This window comes from Rhodamnia argentea, chromosome 8 (genome assembly GCF_020921035.1).
Source record: "Rhodamnia argentea isolate NSW1041297 chromosome 8, ASM2092103v1, whole genome shotgun sequence".
NCBI lineage: Eukaryota > Viridiplantae > Streptophyta > Magnoliopsida > Myrtales > Myrtaceae > Rhodamnia > Rhodamnia argentea.
Window position 1 is genome coordinate 4663096 of NC_063157.1, and position 17554 is coordinate 4680649.

The 17554-nt window shown below is 39.8% G+C and overlaps 2 protein-coding genes across 8 annotated transcripts; both read left to right on the plus strand.

The window, feature by feature from the left end:
* The first annotated feature begins 4182 nt into the window (after positions 1-4182).
* On the plus strand, positions 4183-7472 carry LOC115741241. Of its 5 annotated transcripts, none has more exons than XM_048283368.1 (3): positions 4183-4365; positions 5685-6607; positions 6994-7472. In XM_048283368.1, exons 2-3 carry the CDS (start codon positions 5748-5750, stop codon positions 7166-7168), a joined length of 1035 nt encoding a protein of 344 aa, XP_048139325.1. In that variant the 5' UTR covers positions 4183-4365; positions 5685-5747; the 3' UTR covers positions 7169-7472. The 5 variants fall into 5 exon arrangements, with proteins under 5 accessions (XP_048139325.1, XP_030530909.1, XP_030530907.1 ...); XM_030675049.2 differs by having other exon boundaries at positions 5702-6607; XM_030675047.2 differs by having other exon boundaries at positions 4184-4365; positions 5654-6607.
* Positions 7473-10080: 2608 nt separating this feature from the next.
* Positions 10081-16449, plus strand: LOC115741235. Of its 3 annotated transcripts, XM_048283332.1 has the most exons (9): positions 10081-10292; positions 10958-11116; positions 11275-12206; positions 12237-12404; positions 12766-12883; positions 12996-13360; positions 13454-13832; positions 14012-15270; positions 16115-16449. In XM_048283332.1, exons 1-9 carry the CDS (start codon positions 10203-10205, stop codon positions 16326-16328), a joined length of 3684 nt encoding a protein of 1227 aa, XP_048139289.1. In that variant the 5' UTR covers positions 10081-10202; the 3' UTR covers positions 16329-16449. The 3 variants fall into 3 exon arrangements, with proteins under 3 accessions (XP_048139289.1, XP_030530897.2, XP_048139290.1); XM_030675037.2 differs by having other exon boundaries at positions 11275-12404; XM_048283333.1 differs by having other exon boundaries at positions 11275-12404; positions 16145-16449.
* Positions 16450-17554: the final 1105 nt, after the last annotated feature.

Sequence of the window (17554 nt, forward strand, 5' to 3'; positions counted from 1 at the left end):
GAAGATCAGCTGATTTACGAAGAAATTCGTGGATGCGATGCTACTCTCTCTCTCTCTCTCTCTCTAGGGTCTCCAGGAAGAAGATGAAGACGGAGAATGCGATCGCCGCTGGAGCCGTCGGCTAACGTAGCTTCACTCTTTTTCCAGTCTCGCTAGATTTTGCAATTTGTTCTTCCTTTCCCGTTAGTCATCCTTAATAGCCAACAAACTAATTTTCTAAATATTTAAGGGCTATTTTTTTTTTTCACGTACTCTTTTGCCTAATTCTTTTTTTATATTTCTGCACTTTTCATAATAAAAGTTGGTTAGTTCATCTAATTCGGCTTAATCCTTTTATACAACTTTAGTGTTATTACTAGAGTTGGGTTCTTCCGTACGTGTGAACTACTATAAGAACAAGTCGATGGGAGTGCGCACCTATCGATACATTCGCCTGGGAAAATTATCAAGAGAAAGCCTAAGTCTAAACATGTTAATATATCCATCATGAAGTTTGCCTAACATCGGGCAAGCCTAAAACCTGAACTATCGGCTCTGATACCATTTGATGGAAGTGCACAGCAGAAGCCTCGCCCGAGGAGATCACCAAGAGAGAGCCCAAGTCCGAGCCCCATTAATATATCCATTCAAACCCATGTTTGCTCAAAAACTTAAGCTAATGATTTATGAACCAACGTGTATATATTAACCGATCTACACCACTTTAATTCTTCGATGTGAAATTTCTTTAACACAACTCACTCACAAGTTGCTCATTTTTTGAACTTAAAACCTATTATGTATATCTTGAAACCTAAAATATGGAATATAGAACATATCATGTCACACGTTTTATAGTTGGTTTTAGGGTTTGTACAGATTTCACTTGATTGCAATAAATTTTCACATTTAATGACTACAATTTGCTGCCATAATCTACTTACCACAACTCATATTTGAATACATAAATAAATATGAAATATGAACAAAGTAAAATTTTGGTCATAAATATCGCAAAAAATGAAAACACAATATAGTAGTTTTAGATTACACATCATCGAATGCCATGGATATCGCAAGATTGCGCGAAGAGATATACAAAAAGAAAAGGGCAAAATGACACCTGGAGTGCTAATATTTGTGTACAACGCTCACTTTAGTGCAAATATTTTTTTTGGATAATTTAAGTGTCAAATTTTTTGAAAAACGTTTATTTGAATGCAACTCCAATGAACACCGCTGGAAATCCTATGTGGCGTCCACGTAGCTCATCGGAGGATCCCAATCAGCAAAAGAAAAAGCCAAATTTTTTTAAAAATTCATCGTAATATTAGAAAAATAAAAAAAGCTAAATTACTAAAAAAATAAGCTAGAAAAAAAAATATTGAAATCATATGTTGGCAAGGGTGAGGGCGAGGCCACAGCAAGGCCGGTGTCGCCCGGCCACGACGGGGCTCGACCTCGCCTAGATCTGCGAAGTCGAGCCCTCCCCGGCCATTGGTAGGGGTCATCGGCCACCGGTCGGGGCTTAATGACCCCCATTGGCCCATCCCCCACCCTTGCCCGCCATTACCGGCGGTGGTGGGGCAGCGGTGACAAGGGCACGGCCCTCTGCGGCAAGCGATATCCGCTTTTTTTCCCCTTAATTTTAGCTTATTTTTTAGTTATTTAGCTTTTTTCAAATTTTTTTCAATATCATGTGGATATTGTTTTTAATTTTTGCCTTTTTTTTAAACAAATCCACGTAACATTAAAAAATTAACAAAAAATGTCATGTGTATTGTTTGGCAGGAATTGACACTTAAATTATCATTTTTTGCAGGAATTGACACTCAAGTGATTGTTTTTTCTTTGATTTGACATTTAAGTGATCTAAAAAAATAATATTGACACTAAAGTGAGTACCATATACAAATATTGACACTCCATGTGTCCTTTTGACCAAAAAAAGTAAAAGAATTTATTGCAATTTTCAGATTTCAAGTTTCACCTACTTGAAACCGGCCTATTGGAACAAGATTATCAATTTTTGGCACCCGAAACCTACCTTGCATATCCGGGAACCACAAATCGGACGGGGTCCGCACTGATTCGATTCTAGATTTTAAGTTTTACTCTAAAACCATACTCATCCTTGATTAGAACGTGTTTGTATAAACTAAAAACCATACGGTGAACCCCGTAAATTCACTAGAAGTCGAATTTTTCATGATAGGAGGAACAATTCAGGACATGGGACTTGGAATTTATTCCGTCAGAATCGATTCTTGGTATTTTGAGTCTGAAATCAACCATTAACCGTCCGCTTCCAGAGTTTATCCAAAAAACAATCAATTCACTTCTTATTCCTTTATTTATTCATTGAAATGAGAGAATGTTGCTCGAGATTTCAATTAATTTCAATTACCCAACGAAAATGGAGAAATGAAGCTCGATGGTCTTCAATCCTTCTCGTACGACCGAGCGATCGATCTACGGAAGGCTCGTGAGATTCGAATGATTGATTTGCATCAAGGAAATGTAATAAAGTGGGAAAAGGATAGCAGAGAATTCGACAAAGAAATTAGAGGCGTACGTGCCAACAACAAGAATAGAATATGCAAGGAAAAACTAAAAAGGGAGAATTAGGATTTCTCGATATGATTCCTAGTTCGGTTTAATTTCGCATTCAAAATCGGGAATCAGACTAGAACCAACTGGGTAGGATCGGTTTGATTCAATTTTAGGGTTTCTCAATTTGGTCCGAATCCCGATTCGGTCTGATTCCCCACTCCAAGTCGGAAAACTGGATTGGTAATAGTTAATTCCAAAACTTTATAATCGGGAACCGAACTAAAACCGACTAGGTAGGATTATTTCGGTTCGGTTTTAGGATTTACCTGCAGCGGTCCTCACCCTACTGGTAAATACTCCGGTGAGACCTATAGGGTCTGTATGGCAACTATTTTAGCTCTCTGATTCTGTTTTTCAGAACAAAAAAAGATGAAAATCTTGTTTGGTAATGTAAATGATTCTAATTTTGTTCCCATAAACAGTTTTAGAACAAAAACAAGAATAAAAAAGTTAGTTTTTAAAAAAAGAATCAATTTTGAGAATCACAAAATAGAATGAAGTTCCACATTTCTTACTTTTTCTTTTCGGTTCTCTCGACCTAAAACAGACTATGCCTCATTTTCAAAGAAAAATATATAAGATAATAAATAAAAAAATAAAAAATTGGAAAATTAAAAAAAAAATAGAAAAATTTAAAAAAAATCTCTAGAAGTAGAAGAAGCTTAGATTAGGCTAGTTTGACCTCATTTTCATAAATTCTGGCCTAGATCGCTAGATTGCATAGATTTTGTTCTTTTTAGAAAAATCGTAATTACATATGCAATTAAACTCAAACCACATTTATCTTAGCACTTATGACTTCATTAGGATTTTATGATGCGATTTATCAATGCCATAATTTATTGATTGCGTACTTAATTTCATTGGTTGTGATTTACCCAGGTTCATGTACTTTAGACTTAGTCTAATTTTAGAAAATTCTGGAAAAAGACAAAAATAACCATCGCGAACACTTCGCAAGCTCTTGTTTTTAAGTTTTCTATAAATTAAGATTGAGATTTGATTTCCTAGAACAAAAAACGCACACCAATGTAGGGCAGTGTGGTGCATTTTCCTTGCAGAAACAAAAGTGCCACTCATGTCGGTTGTCTGCTCTCTTAAAAGAGTTCGATGAAACCCTACAATAAATGACGAAAATGACTCGTGATGATTCTTGATATTTATTTTTACATTTCAATATGCAATATGTTATATAAAAGAATTAATATGAATTAATCTTCTATTAATTCAAAATGACAAAAAATGGGAAGAGCAATTGTTTTCCGAAACAGAAATTTTGTGCGGTTATCAAACGCGTTTCTGTTCCGAGAACAGAATTTTTAGGTAGTTACCAAACGCGTTATGATTTTTTAAAATTCATCTAGGGAACGAGAATCGAAAAAGTCATTTTAATCGGAGTTATTTTTTCGGATCACAATGATTACTGTAGAGGCCCCTAGTGACAGAAGTAGGTGAAAGGGGATAAACAGAAGGAAAAACTTTTTGTAGGGACGGAATAAGATTAACATCAAATTCGAGGGGCTAAAGTAAAAAAGTCCCATAAAATTTTAGAAGCAGGGAAAAAAGGGCAAGAACTGTACCAACTTGATTCCATACCGTTCACCTTTTGATTAAACAATTAATTGCAAAACCCCACTCTGCGAAAGCGCAATTATCATCCGACCCATCAGAAAGCGCATCATCCCAAAGGGTCAAACTTTACCGATTTTCTCTAAATCTCCGTCAATCGAAGTAAAAGGGTTTCTTTCTTCTGCTGAATTGGCCAATCTCTTGGTAAGCTCTCGGAGAGAAGTCTCTCGCTACTGTCGAATTGCTTCTCGATCATCTTCTCTACATGGGGTCGTTGGGTTCCATGTGATTTTGTCGCGCTGCAAAGATTCGATTTTGCGTGCGCTTTTGTGGCGATCGCGGTATGTAGGGTTTGGGAAGTCCGAGGAAATTTCTTCCCTTTTCGAGTAGCGAATAGTGATCTCACTGTCGAGTTCATGGACAGTGAATGCTGCTATCGTTTGTGTGTAAATAAGGGTTTCTGGGTATGATCTGCAATTTTCTGGATGCCCATCTGATGAGTTGGCTATTGTCTCGCAGAATTTGCGACTATGTGCCCAGTTAGAGTCTTGAGCTTGAAGTTGAACTTCTATTTGTGCTGTGGATTGTCTGTGTGATTTCTAGTTGATTTTGGTTGATTCGCCGGCTTCAGCATTACGGTGGAGTTGCTTAGCTTTGTATGATAGATTTAGCTGACTTGAATTTTTGTTCTTCCCCTTCTCTTTTTTCTGCTGGTTTTAAGTTGTTTCACCCTGAATAGATTCAGTTTTGACATTGGCTAAGTATGGGCTATATCTGATTTAAAGGTACATTCTTTGTCTAGCTTCTACAGCTTGGTAACTGATATGTGGTGGCGTTTGAGAAATTTTTTCATCTATTTTTTGTGTCAAATGTGTCTTTACACCTATGAAATCTTTGACTTCCAGTTATTTGACTGGTTATGTATTGGATTTTATGCGAGATGACTTGTATGTTTATTGCTCTTTAGCGATCGAATTTAATAGACCTTTCTACTAATTGTGCTGCTCCTACACTTCTGAATACAAGAGATGATGAAGTGTTCAATCTTGTCATGGTTCTTAAACGCTTCATAATGTGCTTTATGATGGAATTTCGAAATTAAGTTGGAAAATATCTCGATATTTTAAATCAGTTGGTTCATCTTTTTCTAGGGTTTTCTACTTGTCGAATGTTCTAGCTGATCAAGGTTAGATTTTTCTTTGTTGGGTTGATTTGTATGTAAAATACTTTCCTTTTGATAGGAAATATAGTTCTCTTTCTGCTTGAATTTGTAATGAGTGTTACCTCAGAAACTAGCGCTGATATTGAAGTGCAGTAACATCTGTGCCATGGTGCTTGATTGTGTCAGCTGGTCTCTGCCCATCATGTTTGTGGATATTTTATCTTTGATTTCCCATGCAAGATTCATTTTGTAAACAGATTATGTTACTAGGACATAGATGTGTAGTTTCCTTCCTTCATGCATGCTTCTTCATGGAATTGATTTGTGTACTTATCTCTGTTTTCTCTCTCGTGATCACGAGATGTTTTCTAGCATCAGACCCCAAGACTCCTAGTTTTGCTTGCCCTTTAAGTCTGAAGTCAAGATGGCTGCTGGGGAAGGTCTTGATTTGCAGTCTCTGAAGACCCAGCTAAGCCAAACACCGGAAATGTGGAAGCAGGAGATGGCACAGATGGAATCACGGGTGGATGCTTTGCAAGTTAAGCTTCAGGCGGTGAAAGCTTGTTTACACGGGTCAGAGGAAGATGAAAGGAAGGAACTAGAGGTTCTATGGGAAAGGGTGAATAATATAGCAAAATTGTTGACCTACTTAAAATCAAAGGCTATGGTCATGCCTGAACTGCTCTTACACGAGTCATTTGGTGTCAAACAATTGGAAGGTGTAGCATTTATTGACAGAAGTGATGGTCCGTTGCCTAGTTTGTCTAGGGATGTTGATCTTTCTTTAATTGTCAGATCAGATGGAGAAGATTCGTCCAGTGGAACTGCTAAGCAGCGAGGTTGCTTCAATGAAAAGGATGTGGCCTATATTGATGAATTACTCAAGTCGGTGCAGATTGTGACTGATTTTATGGAATCTCTTGTTAAGAGGGTTCTTTTGGCTGAATCTGAAATTGCAATAGAAAAGGAGAAGGTTACGTTTGGTCAATTAGAGATTAAGAGGAAGGCTGCTCAAATTGAGAGCATGTCCTTAAAGTTAGAAGAGATGGAGAGGTTTGCTGTGGGTACAAACAATATTTTGAATGAGATGCGGCTAAGGGTTGAGGATTTGGTGGAGGAGACATCTAGACAGAGGCAAAGAGCTGAGGAAAATGAAGTGGAGCTTTGTCGTGTCAAGCGTGATTTTGAGTCTCTAAAATCGTATGTTAGCAGTCTCATTACAGTGAGAGAAACTCTTCTCTCATCAGAAAAGCAATTTCAGACAATGGAGAAGCTTTTTGAACGGTAATACGCACTGATGTTCTTGAATTCTACTTATCTAATTTGCCTCAAAGTGTGGTTTGCCTTTCATGCTTAGCAGCCTTGTTCCTCTAAGGGTCACTTTGGAATGGCTTCTCTTCTTCATCTTCATTTGCTAGGCTAACGACAGTGTATAAAATTCAGTTTTTAACCTGTGTTATAGTTCATCACGCCTCATAAGCCAGAGCTGCTCAAATGCATTTTCACCGAGTTTGTTCGAGTATTATCTCTTGTTTTTGAATGTCAGATGTGGTCTACCTTCGCTACACAAGTTTCGCTATATTTTGCTTCATGTTTTGTCTTTGCTGCAAAATTCTTTCTGCCATGTGATCTTTTTTGCTGGAGCTGAATTAAAATGTTGGATGGAGCAGGCTCATGGCTAAAACAACCCAATTGGAGAGCGAGAAGATGCAAAAAGAGGTGGAGGTGAAGAAACTCATGGAAGATAATGTGAGGTTGACTATGCTTCTTGATAAGAAGGAAGCACAATTGATGGCCTTGAACGAACAATGCAAGGTCATGGCTCTCAGTTCGTTGAATATTTGAGTCTGCGGTCTTATCATCCCCATGTCACTGTCCATATTCTCGGGTGAGTTTCATTGTGACCTGTGCACCCTTAACGTGCAGCAACAAACAAAACCAGGTGGATCGATGGTATGAACTGTTCATTGATTTCCGTAGATTGTAAAATCGTCAAACCAGTAAAGTTTCCCTCGAAAGACTTGGGGACTTGGTCATTGTATTGTTGGTGGAATGAGCCGAGAAAGCATTCGTCGGAAAAGGCTTTCTATAGGGTGCAGAACTCGATTATGAGTCGACTTGTTTAATTTTATGATGAATGCTCTGCTTATGACATAGGATTCAATTTACACAAGCATGATGATTTGTGCTGAAGTTTCTCTAGGAAACCCGGTAGTCCCCTAGAGCTTCTGCAAGGGAGATCCAAATAGAGTGGGGGGCTGTTTCCGTGATCTTTAGGTCGACTTTGAATCGAAGTTTAGAAGATGAGAACAGAGGATTTGGTATCGTTCCAGCGTTTTTCCCCCTCTTCATCTCACTGTGGTTTTGGGGACGGCGAAATTTCTTTGGCAGCTGTGGTTTGGAAAAGACATTTTTCACTCGGTGATTCATGTTTGCGTGTTGAATTCGTGTTGCAATATCAGTGTCAAATCGAGTCGGCGCGAACTGCAAAGCGTCGTGTTGTCATACTCGATGATTCACGGCAACTTCTGCTTCGCAAAGGTGCCAAAGTTTGTAAAGTTTCCCCCTTGATTTGCACATGCTCGTTACATTCATCATATGAACATGAAGGAGCAAGGTGATTACCGACCATCGATTTTAACATTGCTTATGAAACCTTATCTCTGATGCACGATCTGGAACGAGTCTCGTCAGCGTATCATAATAATATCTGTAAGTAGCGATTCTTTACGATAAAATTAGCGCTGGAATTTTTTTTTTATATAAGCTGGATACATTGAGGATAAAATGTAGAGTAAAAGCCAAAAAGAAAAAGAGAAAGAAAAAAACACGCGAAACTATATTTAGTGTGACACATGTACCATGAATTTTTTTTTTTGCAACAATCGATAACTTTAAACTATATTCACTGTTATACATTTACCCTAAATTATTTCTTGTTATATATAAAAAGCCTTCAATCTTTTATATATGTGACATTTTACCCTCCATCGAGGTTTCATCAGATGATTTTTCAGTTAAAATAATGTCGTTTTTATTTCACATAATTCACATGAGCGTTATGTTAATACCATTTGCTTTTCGACATTCATGTAGGCAGTTTTTTAATGGTTTTGATTGACGGAACTTCGATAGAGGGTAAATGCGTCGCACAAATATAAGTTTGGAATTTTTTGTGCTACAAAAAAAATTTAGAGTAAATGTCTCATAATGGGCATAATTTGAGATCTTCCGTGGCTTTTGCCTTAAAATGTACACGTAACTCGCGACTATTCATGATAAAAATAACACATTAATTTTTCATACAAGCTTGATGACAGTATCAAGAATAAAATGTTTTTAATTATAGTTGTCGCTCTAAGAGTTGAGCATATCATGTTTTTATTTGTCTCTGTGTTATTGTCGGTAACTTTTATAGCCATCGAAATATATTATAGTTTTGTTTTCTTAAAGAATTTTGAAATACATGACTATGCGGTTTATTTGATTCCTAGTTAAATAATTTTCTTAAATTTTGTGGCTTAAATAAGCCATATCATTAATCTCGCTTGTAATTACATAACGTTGGCTGTACTAAAGAAGATATATTTTCTGTTTACAAAATTGAATCACTTATGAATATACTTTATTTTTAGTTGAGTTAATACCACGAAAAATTCCAAACCGATACACTACTAGTATATCGTCACGTGTCATTTAACTTAATAATTTAACACTAAAATTTAATGAAACTAATAAAGAGTAAATTTATCATAAGGATATCAATTTGGGATTTTTGGTGGTCAAAAAATTAGGTAAGGGTAAATTTGCCATAGCTATACTAGTTTAAAATTTTTCGTGATATTAACCATTCTTGATTTGATATATGTTGTTGACTAGAGTAAATTATGTCACTTATTTCCTTATTAGTTTAGTAGATTTGATTGAATTGAATAAAATAGTCATTTAAGATACTTCCTTATCGTAATAATTTTCCAATTTAAACTTAATAGAGGATGGATATTAGGGAAATCAATGCTTATCGATAAGCGAAGTTGTGTCTCCCGTCTTGGCATATAGCAATCCTAGAGGCGAACTGCGACGAGTTCATGAGCAATCATTTTCTTTAACTTTGGGTAATATGTAAATTGTATTAGTTCTTCGCAATATCGAATTGTGAAATCTCCGCAGTTCTTTTCTCTCTCGAGTGTGACGTGAGGACTCCGATGATTTAACCTCAAATCAAACATCATGAGTTCCCTCTTACACGTCGATGGAGGAGCCCTTGCTTATAAAGAGGACGACATGGGGCTTTGTTTCTTTCATTCCCGAACATGATCGATCGATTTAAGATTTCCTATCTTAAACTTCGGATTTAAAGATATTCCAATCTATTTTAAAATTTAACTTGGACAGAATGATAATTTGATATATGTAATTAACTAGGTGTAGGATAATAAATTGATAGATTGAAACTCGCAAACTTGTCTTATAACCTCTTACAATAACTAAATGTCGGGCTTGCTCGGACCCAATTGGCTAATTATTAATGCGATTATTTCAACTGTATTTAGTATGATAGGGCGGGCCTAGGTTGGATCGCCCGACTATTGATCAGGTCTAGTGAGGTCGTTCACCTGACAAAGACATGGCCATATTTTAAAAAAAAAATTACTATTTTTTTAAATTATTTTATATATATTTTTGGTCGAATATTATTTTATTTATTTTATATGCTGGCCAAGAATATAATAATATAATTTTTGACGCACACTGAAGCGGTGGTTAGTCGGCGCAACTTCGGGGGAGAGCCCTCCAATTCCAAAGCGAACTACCAAACGGTATATATGCTCCGCCCGGTCTCGCAGCCCACAACCCTAAGGATCACTCTCCCGAAGCAATGGGTGCCTCCACCGCCCAACCGACGCCGTACTCCACGGCGGCTCTTCCGTCGGCCGCCGACTCCGTCCCGCTCTCCCCCTCGTCTCAGGTAGCCACTTGCTCACCCCCTGGTCGGCGGATGCGATCATCGGTTTTGTTTTCTTCTCTCTCCTTTTGATACCGGGTCGTGGAATGTTCGCTCAGGAGAAGAATCAGTCCGCGCAATGTTGGGTTATTTAGTTTTTGTTTCGCGATTTCGCTGGTCTTGCTCTCTCCCTAATTGGCGCGTGCAAGTTTGTCCTGGGGACCGTGTCGTAGTTGAGTCCAAGGTTTCAAAACCGGTTCGCTAGGTTTTGCTCCGTCTGGGTAGTAATGCTAATGCATGCGTTGTTTAAAGGGAACGTTAAGAATCTAGGGATTGATGACCTGAACAATGTCGATTGTCTGGAGCTCCAGTTTGGCGGCAAAGTCGTCTTTTTTTGTGCGTTGAATCGTGCAGGCCCCGTAAAGTAGAACTTTTGAGAATGAGAATCCGTTTTTTCATAAAGAAGAGAGAAGCGGGGAGAATGTATAATTAAATACGTGCTCCTTGAATCACGTCTCCAATCGGCAAGGAGAGAAAGGAAACTTAAGTAAATGTTCTGTGATTTTTTAAATGGCCGGCTCCTTCTAGGAGTTGTGCACCTTTGAAGATTCTCCTATTTTTCCTTTAAAATTCATGCATGAGTCTGCATTTAGGGAGCTTAATGTGTTTCATTCCATTAACATAAGCAGAAGAGGATCGGAAAACTTGCTGACGTGGTTCTGGCAAACCTCGCCAAGTTGGGCCCTACCAGTGGAGTGCCTGCATCCCATTCCCGAAACAGCATCGAGAAGCAACTCAGCAAGCTATTCCCAACGTTCCAGACTCCCGATCACCCTACCTATGCTGTGGTATTTTCCCTTTTCTTTTTTTCTCATTTACTGCCCTTCCACGTGCAATCCTCCCAACTTTGGAGCATCCTGCTTTCACGAGGTTTTCTTGCATATTTTTGGTAGACCTGCATTTTACATGATGTTGCGCATCTGATTTGCACGAGCATTTTGTCTAGATGATTCGCAGGGCAATTCAGGAACTAAATGAGGAAGGGGGTTCTAGTGAGGAATCGATATCTAAGTTCATTAAGGCAGAATATCAGGATTTGCCATGGGGACATACCAGCTTGTTGAGTCATCATCTAAAGAAGCTCAGTGAATGTGGGGATATTGTTTCTGCATCTGCAAACCGTTACGTTTTAACAGTTGGTGACAACAATATCTCGGTACCTGATAGAAGGGATAAAGGTAAGAGAGGAGGCCGGCTAAGGAGTGAGAGAAAAAAGTTACGCAAAAAGAAAGATTCGTTGTCTGAGAAAGAGAATGTTGGAGCTGAGGATATAAGTAAGCAGCAAGGTTTAGTGATTCAAGTTACCAATCCATTGAAGAAAGCTCTTCCATCAGTTAGGGGGACTGAGGGCAAGTATCAATTGCAGCATCAGCAAGTTCAGCTAAATAGACAAAAGGAGCTGGATGTGATGAATGAAGGAAGAATAGGGGTTGAAGCGAATGAAGTACTGCATGAAGCACATATGCAGGAATGTGAAAGAATTGAGATCTTGGAGAAAGCACAAGGGGGAACCTTTCAAGCAATTGAAGAAGGAAAACGAGAGTGCCAACAATCCGTAGCAGTTCAGCTGAAAGAGGAACGTCCTCAACAGCATGAAATAATTGAAGAATCTAGACCTGCAGAGCAGGAAAATGAAGTAATTGAAAATCAAGCTCAATTGTGTGAGCAGCATGACAAAGATCATAGTCAATCAATTGTTCACAAGGATGAACATGGCAAAGATCATTGTCAATCAATTGTTCACGAGGATGAAGCTCAAAAACAAATTGATGTGGTTGTTGTGGAGCAGAATCCTCAACATCAAACCCAGGATAACGAAGCCATGGAAGAAGACTATGCAGGGGACGACCTTGATGGGAAACTAGTTGAACAGGATAAAGTTGAAGTCATCAAGGAGCATGACCTACTAGATCAACAGTATGAAATTCTTGGCTTACAACTCCAGATGTTGGAAGAAGAAATAGCAGGGATGGGAGAGCTAACCAATCACCCAAGGCAACAAATTGAATTGGCTGATGAAAATGTTGTGGCACAAGAAACATTAATTGAGTCGAGGAACAGAAGTACTGCTGTTGGGTATGCTCTTTCCCCTTTATCTCCTCCTCCTGTTCTCTTTTATAGCAGATTGACGAGCACTTGGGTGCTAAAAAGAGAACAGATGATGAAAGTATAGTAGCAAGATGGTCCACGTAATTGGTTGATATAAATCACAACTAGCAAAGTTCGATTGATTGAGCATAATTAGTCCAGCAATCGTACCGTGGAAGTTTAAGATTTACCATTTTTGTCTATTTTGTCGGGATGTATTACAATCTTCGTCTTAACAATGTGCGGACGTTTAGGAAACTTTTTGGGTAAGATTGCAAACTTTCATCCCATTATCGTATAATGGTCTGATGATAATACAGCGACTGATTTTTTTTCCCTGATAATATAGCATGGTGCAGGAGCAGCTACGTGAGAAACAAGGGGAGATTCTCTCTGTTGTGGTCGGACCAGATCCACTTCCTAGTGCTCATACTTTTGAGGAAGTAGGTCCGTCACATATTTCCAAGGTAAATATGCACGCTGATCTTTTCTAAATGTGATGTAGTTTTGCTTGTTTTCCTTTGATCCCCTGTGTGAACTCTGCTGTTATAATTGCATCTTTGCTTCGCTAATAATCAGGAGAAGTGTATACAACTGCTAAAGAGGAACAAAGAGATTGAGGGTCGGCTCATGGCAATACTTGAATCTTGGAATGCGATGGAGGCTTCAACCCACGTGCCTTGGCAGAACCTGCTGGTGGAAGGGAAGGATCATAAAGCAGCACAGGGGCAACCGTTGACAAGCGACGGTGGAGAAATAGAAATTTCCACACAGATGTGCCAGCAAGAAGGGACTCATACTCAATTGAAGGCACCAATATTCAATGTGAAGAAACAAGCGGAGTTTTCTAGTTCCAAGAGGTCCCCAGAAGTTGAAGCAGCAGTCTTGCACAATCAATCTATGAGGGAGACGCAACCAAAGCTTTCTGACCATGACTTAACCAGGTATATGTAGCTATTTTTTCTCGGTACTTCCAAGTGTGCTATCAAATTTTGAGCAGCTCTTTGAGAAGCACCACATGATTTGGCTGTTTACAGATCACTGGAAGTTGAACCAGAGGCACAAACAACTAATCTTCTTGTGGACAAGTCCGCTGGATCAGGATCAATAACTACTGGTGCCTCTTTTGATGTGCCACTTGTGGATTTAGGGAAGGTTAAGAAGGTCCAAGAAACCGAAATTTCTGCTCCTAAATATCGGGCTGAAAGTTTTAGTCAGCAGAAGCCACCTGAGTCTCAGTCAGATGCTGCCATTTTTGCACGAGAGGATGTGCAGGCCTATGAGCAAGCACAATTATTAGAACATTCGCATAAAGGAAAAACTTCACTGGTTAGATTGCCATTCAAAGAAGCAACTGCTTTGCCGCATGTACCTGTGGATTTGGAGCATGGTGAGAGAAACCAAACATCATACCAGGTAAAATTATGACAATCCTGTTTCTAAGTTCTTCAGGCAAGCAAATTCACATTCATGTCATGCTTCCTGCAGCTAATAAATTGAATGGAAATGCTGGAAGAGTGAAAATCAGTCATCATAGAATAAGGTTCACTTGATTTTTAGATGAACTAATTCTCTGTTTTGCATATCTGTTGCAGCTCGATGGGGAGAGGCAGCAAGAACTTTCTGTTCAAGGCCATGCGATGGTGCTAGAAGCAGCTAAATTTATGCCTCCATGTCAGACTCAACCGCAGAATCTTGGACAACAACAGCAAGCGAAACTCCAGCCTTGGGGACAAGGCTTCTTGAATGTCAAAGGAAATGGTGCTTCTGCCTTTAGGATGGAGTCAATATCACCACACAGCAAGCAACTGAGTCCTGAGCGGCATAAATTCTTAGAATCCCAAACAAGTTCTGCATCTGCGTTTGCGGATGGACTGCCTACAGCAGTGCATCATGATCAGGTGCAGGATGAACTGCTACGGGGAAAATTCCTTCCTCGGGGTTGTAAGCTTCCTCATTCTGAAGCATCTGCCCCCCCTTTAATTAATGAGCGAGAGAATAAGGCAAACAAGAATAGCAGGCCGATCAGGTGCTATGGCCTAGAGTTATTTGACCGTGAAGCAGTTTCTCCTTTCTCATTTTTGCCGAAGTCCTTGCAGCCAGAGCAGAAGAGAAGAAGGCTTTTGCAGCAGAAGCCCCTCCAATCTGAAAAGATGGCTACAACGCCTAAAATGCTACTCCTTCGGCATGAGCAGCCATGGGAGCTTAAGAGCATTGGAAACCGCTCGCAGCAAGATGAGCCAAATCTTCAAATTGAAGAACCGGAATCAAATCACCAGGTGTCCAAAATGAAATTGGGGATTCTACATAAGTCGGTGTACATTCCGCAGCAACATCGAACAAGTGGGAGGCGCACTAAACAGCAAATGTTTCAACAACAATCATTGCTGTACAGGAACAAATTGCGACCTCGAGCGTCAGGGCCCACTGAAGACGATCCTGGCTTGGATGTCGTACCTGCAGATTTTTTGCCATTAAATCATGAGACTGCTGTCAATGCTGTTGTGCAACCGCAGATTGTGCAACAGGGACAACCACAGCTTAAACGCCATGGGAGGCCTCCTCAAACCAAGCAGCAGGGACAACCGGAGATTAAACGTTGTGGGAGATCTCCTAAATTAAGATTAGATGAAGATGGAGTTGTCAGGAACCCCCATTTAGATCAGCATCATGAACAATCGTGTGGTCCAGTCCGAGGGAGTCCTCGCAAACGAAAAGCCAGTGATGCTACAAATGAAGGAGTCCTTCCTTCTTCTGAGCATGCACAGAGGCGGCATCTTGGAAGACCTCCTAAAGCAAAACCTGTTTTACATGCAGGACTTGTTAATCTGGCAGAAATTGATAAACCGCAGAGGTAATGTTCTTGTATGTGTAAATGTTGTTTATTCTAATTTGGTTGCTTGGTCCTGGCTATTTTAGATGTTTCTAGTTGTGGTTTCAAGTAGCTGACAATGTCAGATTTGGCTGTCCTCTCGCCAAATCACATGTAGCTTTCAGGCAACCATGTCCGGGAAAGTCTATTGACTGCCATGGCCACTACTTTAAGTTAGTGGATGTAGTGCCTCTCTGATGTTTTTGGTCGACCACTTGTGTGCTTTTTGTTGAGGTGCCAAAGTGAATACTTGTTGTGGTGCTCTGAGATACCTTGATGCATTAGGCACTCATCAGCAAATAGCTTAATTTGTTACTCACTAAAAGAAGCTTAATATCTTTTTGAAATCACCTGAAGGTATATCAGGCCTATATGAAGGATGCATTAGAAATTTCCTCTGTCATTGCTCTCTGCATCTGGACAAGTGATGCAGATCCTATGACCGAATCGTGACGAGTGTTGCAGATTCTATAGTTTTTTATCTTGTAATTCCGATCGGTAAGTTCTGTGCTTAATCATATCCACCAACCTTGTGACTGTTTTATCTTTATCAATTCATGGTTTCTGTAAACCATTTATGTGGATGTTTTGAGTTGGCTTATTTCTTTTAATCCTCCGAAATAGAATTGATTTGACATGATTTGTGCTTAGAAAATCTTGCATAGACTTTCTCCACCGAAAACATGAGCTATGGGACTAGCAAGATCATAATATTCTTGTTGGTTGAGATCTGGCTGTTCCTTCCTCATCATGTGCACTAGTGTGACAACTTATATTCGCTACTAATAAGATCTGTGAAAGTGACGTGATTTTCATGTTACTTCAGAGTTGAGCTTCTGTCTGGTGCTACGAACGGGCAGCTCGCGGATGGAGAAAGAATCGAGAAGCCCCTTCCTGAGCTGGCATGCGCAACTCTACAAGTTCCGCGTGAAGGGGAACTCCCTGGTGTTCGGTGCATGGTGTCGTGGACCCAGTCGAGCAACCTCATGGGCGAGGTAGCAACCGGCGCGGTGGTCACAAAAAGCACCGGTCAGGCATGAGGCTCCACCACTAGCCAGAAGGTCGATCAAAACGCTTCTAGGAGGACTAGTCAAGGCATAGGGGACAAGATGCCGCAGCTGGTTGCTAAGGCCTGATAAGAGTGCTTAAAGGGGTGTCTTATGAAGAGTGGAGCTAGCAGATGCACTTTTTGTTGGAAGTTTTGCTGTGTATTGGAGGGCATCGGATTAGTCTTCTGCATGTTGACTTAGCATGCTGTCATTTACCATCAGGACTGACATTATTCTTGTTTGTTTTTAAGTCGTTCAGCTGCTATATCGGCGGAGACCGTCAATGGGGGGGGCGGCACTTGGCATTGGATCCATCTATGTGGCAGCGACGTTGCAAACTTGCAGTCCAAACGTAATGTTTAGTTGGATAAATTTACATGACGGGTCTCTGTATCTCTGCCTTCGTTTTAGCTTAGAAAATGGAGATGCTCTCAGTCAAGCATCACGGTCCGGCAAAATCCTCAATCGAGGTTGGACCATGACACGAACGACCGACCATGTGGTGATGCATTTAACAAACTAAACCATGGTCGGCCGCAAGAATCAGCCTTGATCAATCCTGCTCAGCCGAATGATTGATCCACGAACGATGCTGAGCAGGCAGATGATCAATCTAGATCGTGCGGCTGATCGATCTAAGAATGATACAACCTTTGAATCTTCAAACATTTGAAATCAAAGAGAACAACTTTTGCATTCCTCCTTCCCCCCCACCCCCTCTTCCCCTTCTTTGCTCTCTCTGTCTCTCTCTCTCTTCCTCCTTCCTTAGCCACGTTCGAGTGATTTGTGAGTGTGTGAGCGATCCAGGTCCAAGGCTTGATTCGGGTAAAACACACATTTGTGCAGCTCGAGTTGCCGCACTGTCGTGAGCAAAACATTGGACGGTGACAAAAGTCTGCCAAACTACTTGACTGTATAAGTCAAGCAAGTAATGGTTTCATTGTGGAAGTAGGAAGAAAATGTACCAAAGTCCTACATTTTACATTAGCCGGGGAACTAAAAAGCATAGGAACACCCGACATAGAAATGCCAGTTTTGAATTTCAATATTGATGTTTGGAAGGTTATATAAATACGAACTAACCGATTACTAGAAAAGTGTAAAAAAAAAAGTTCTAAATTTATTACATTGTCGCCAATTCATTTTAAACCTTTAATTGGTGTCAATTCAGTCCTAAACCTTTTGCATTGCTACCGATTCATTCCTAAACTTTTTAT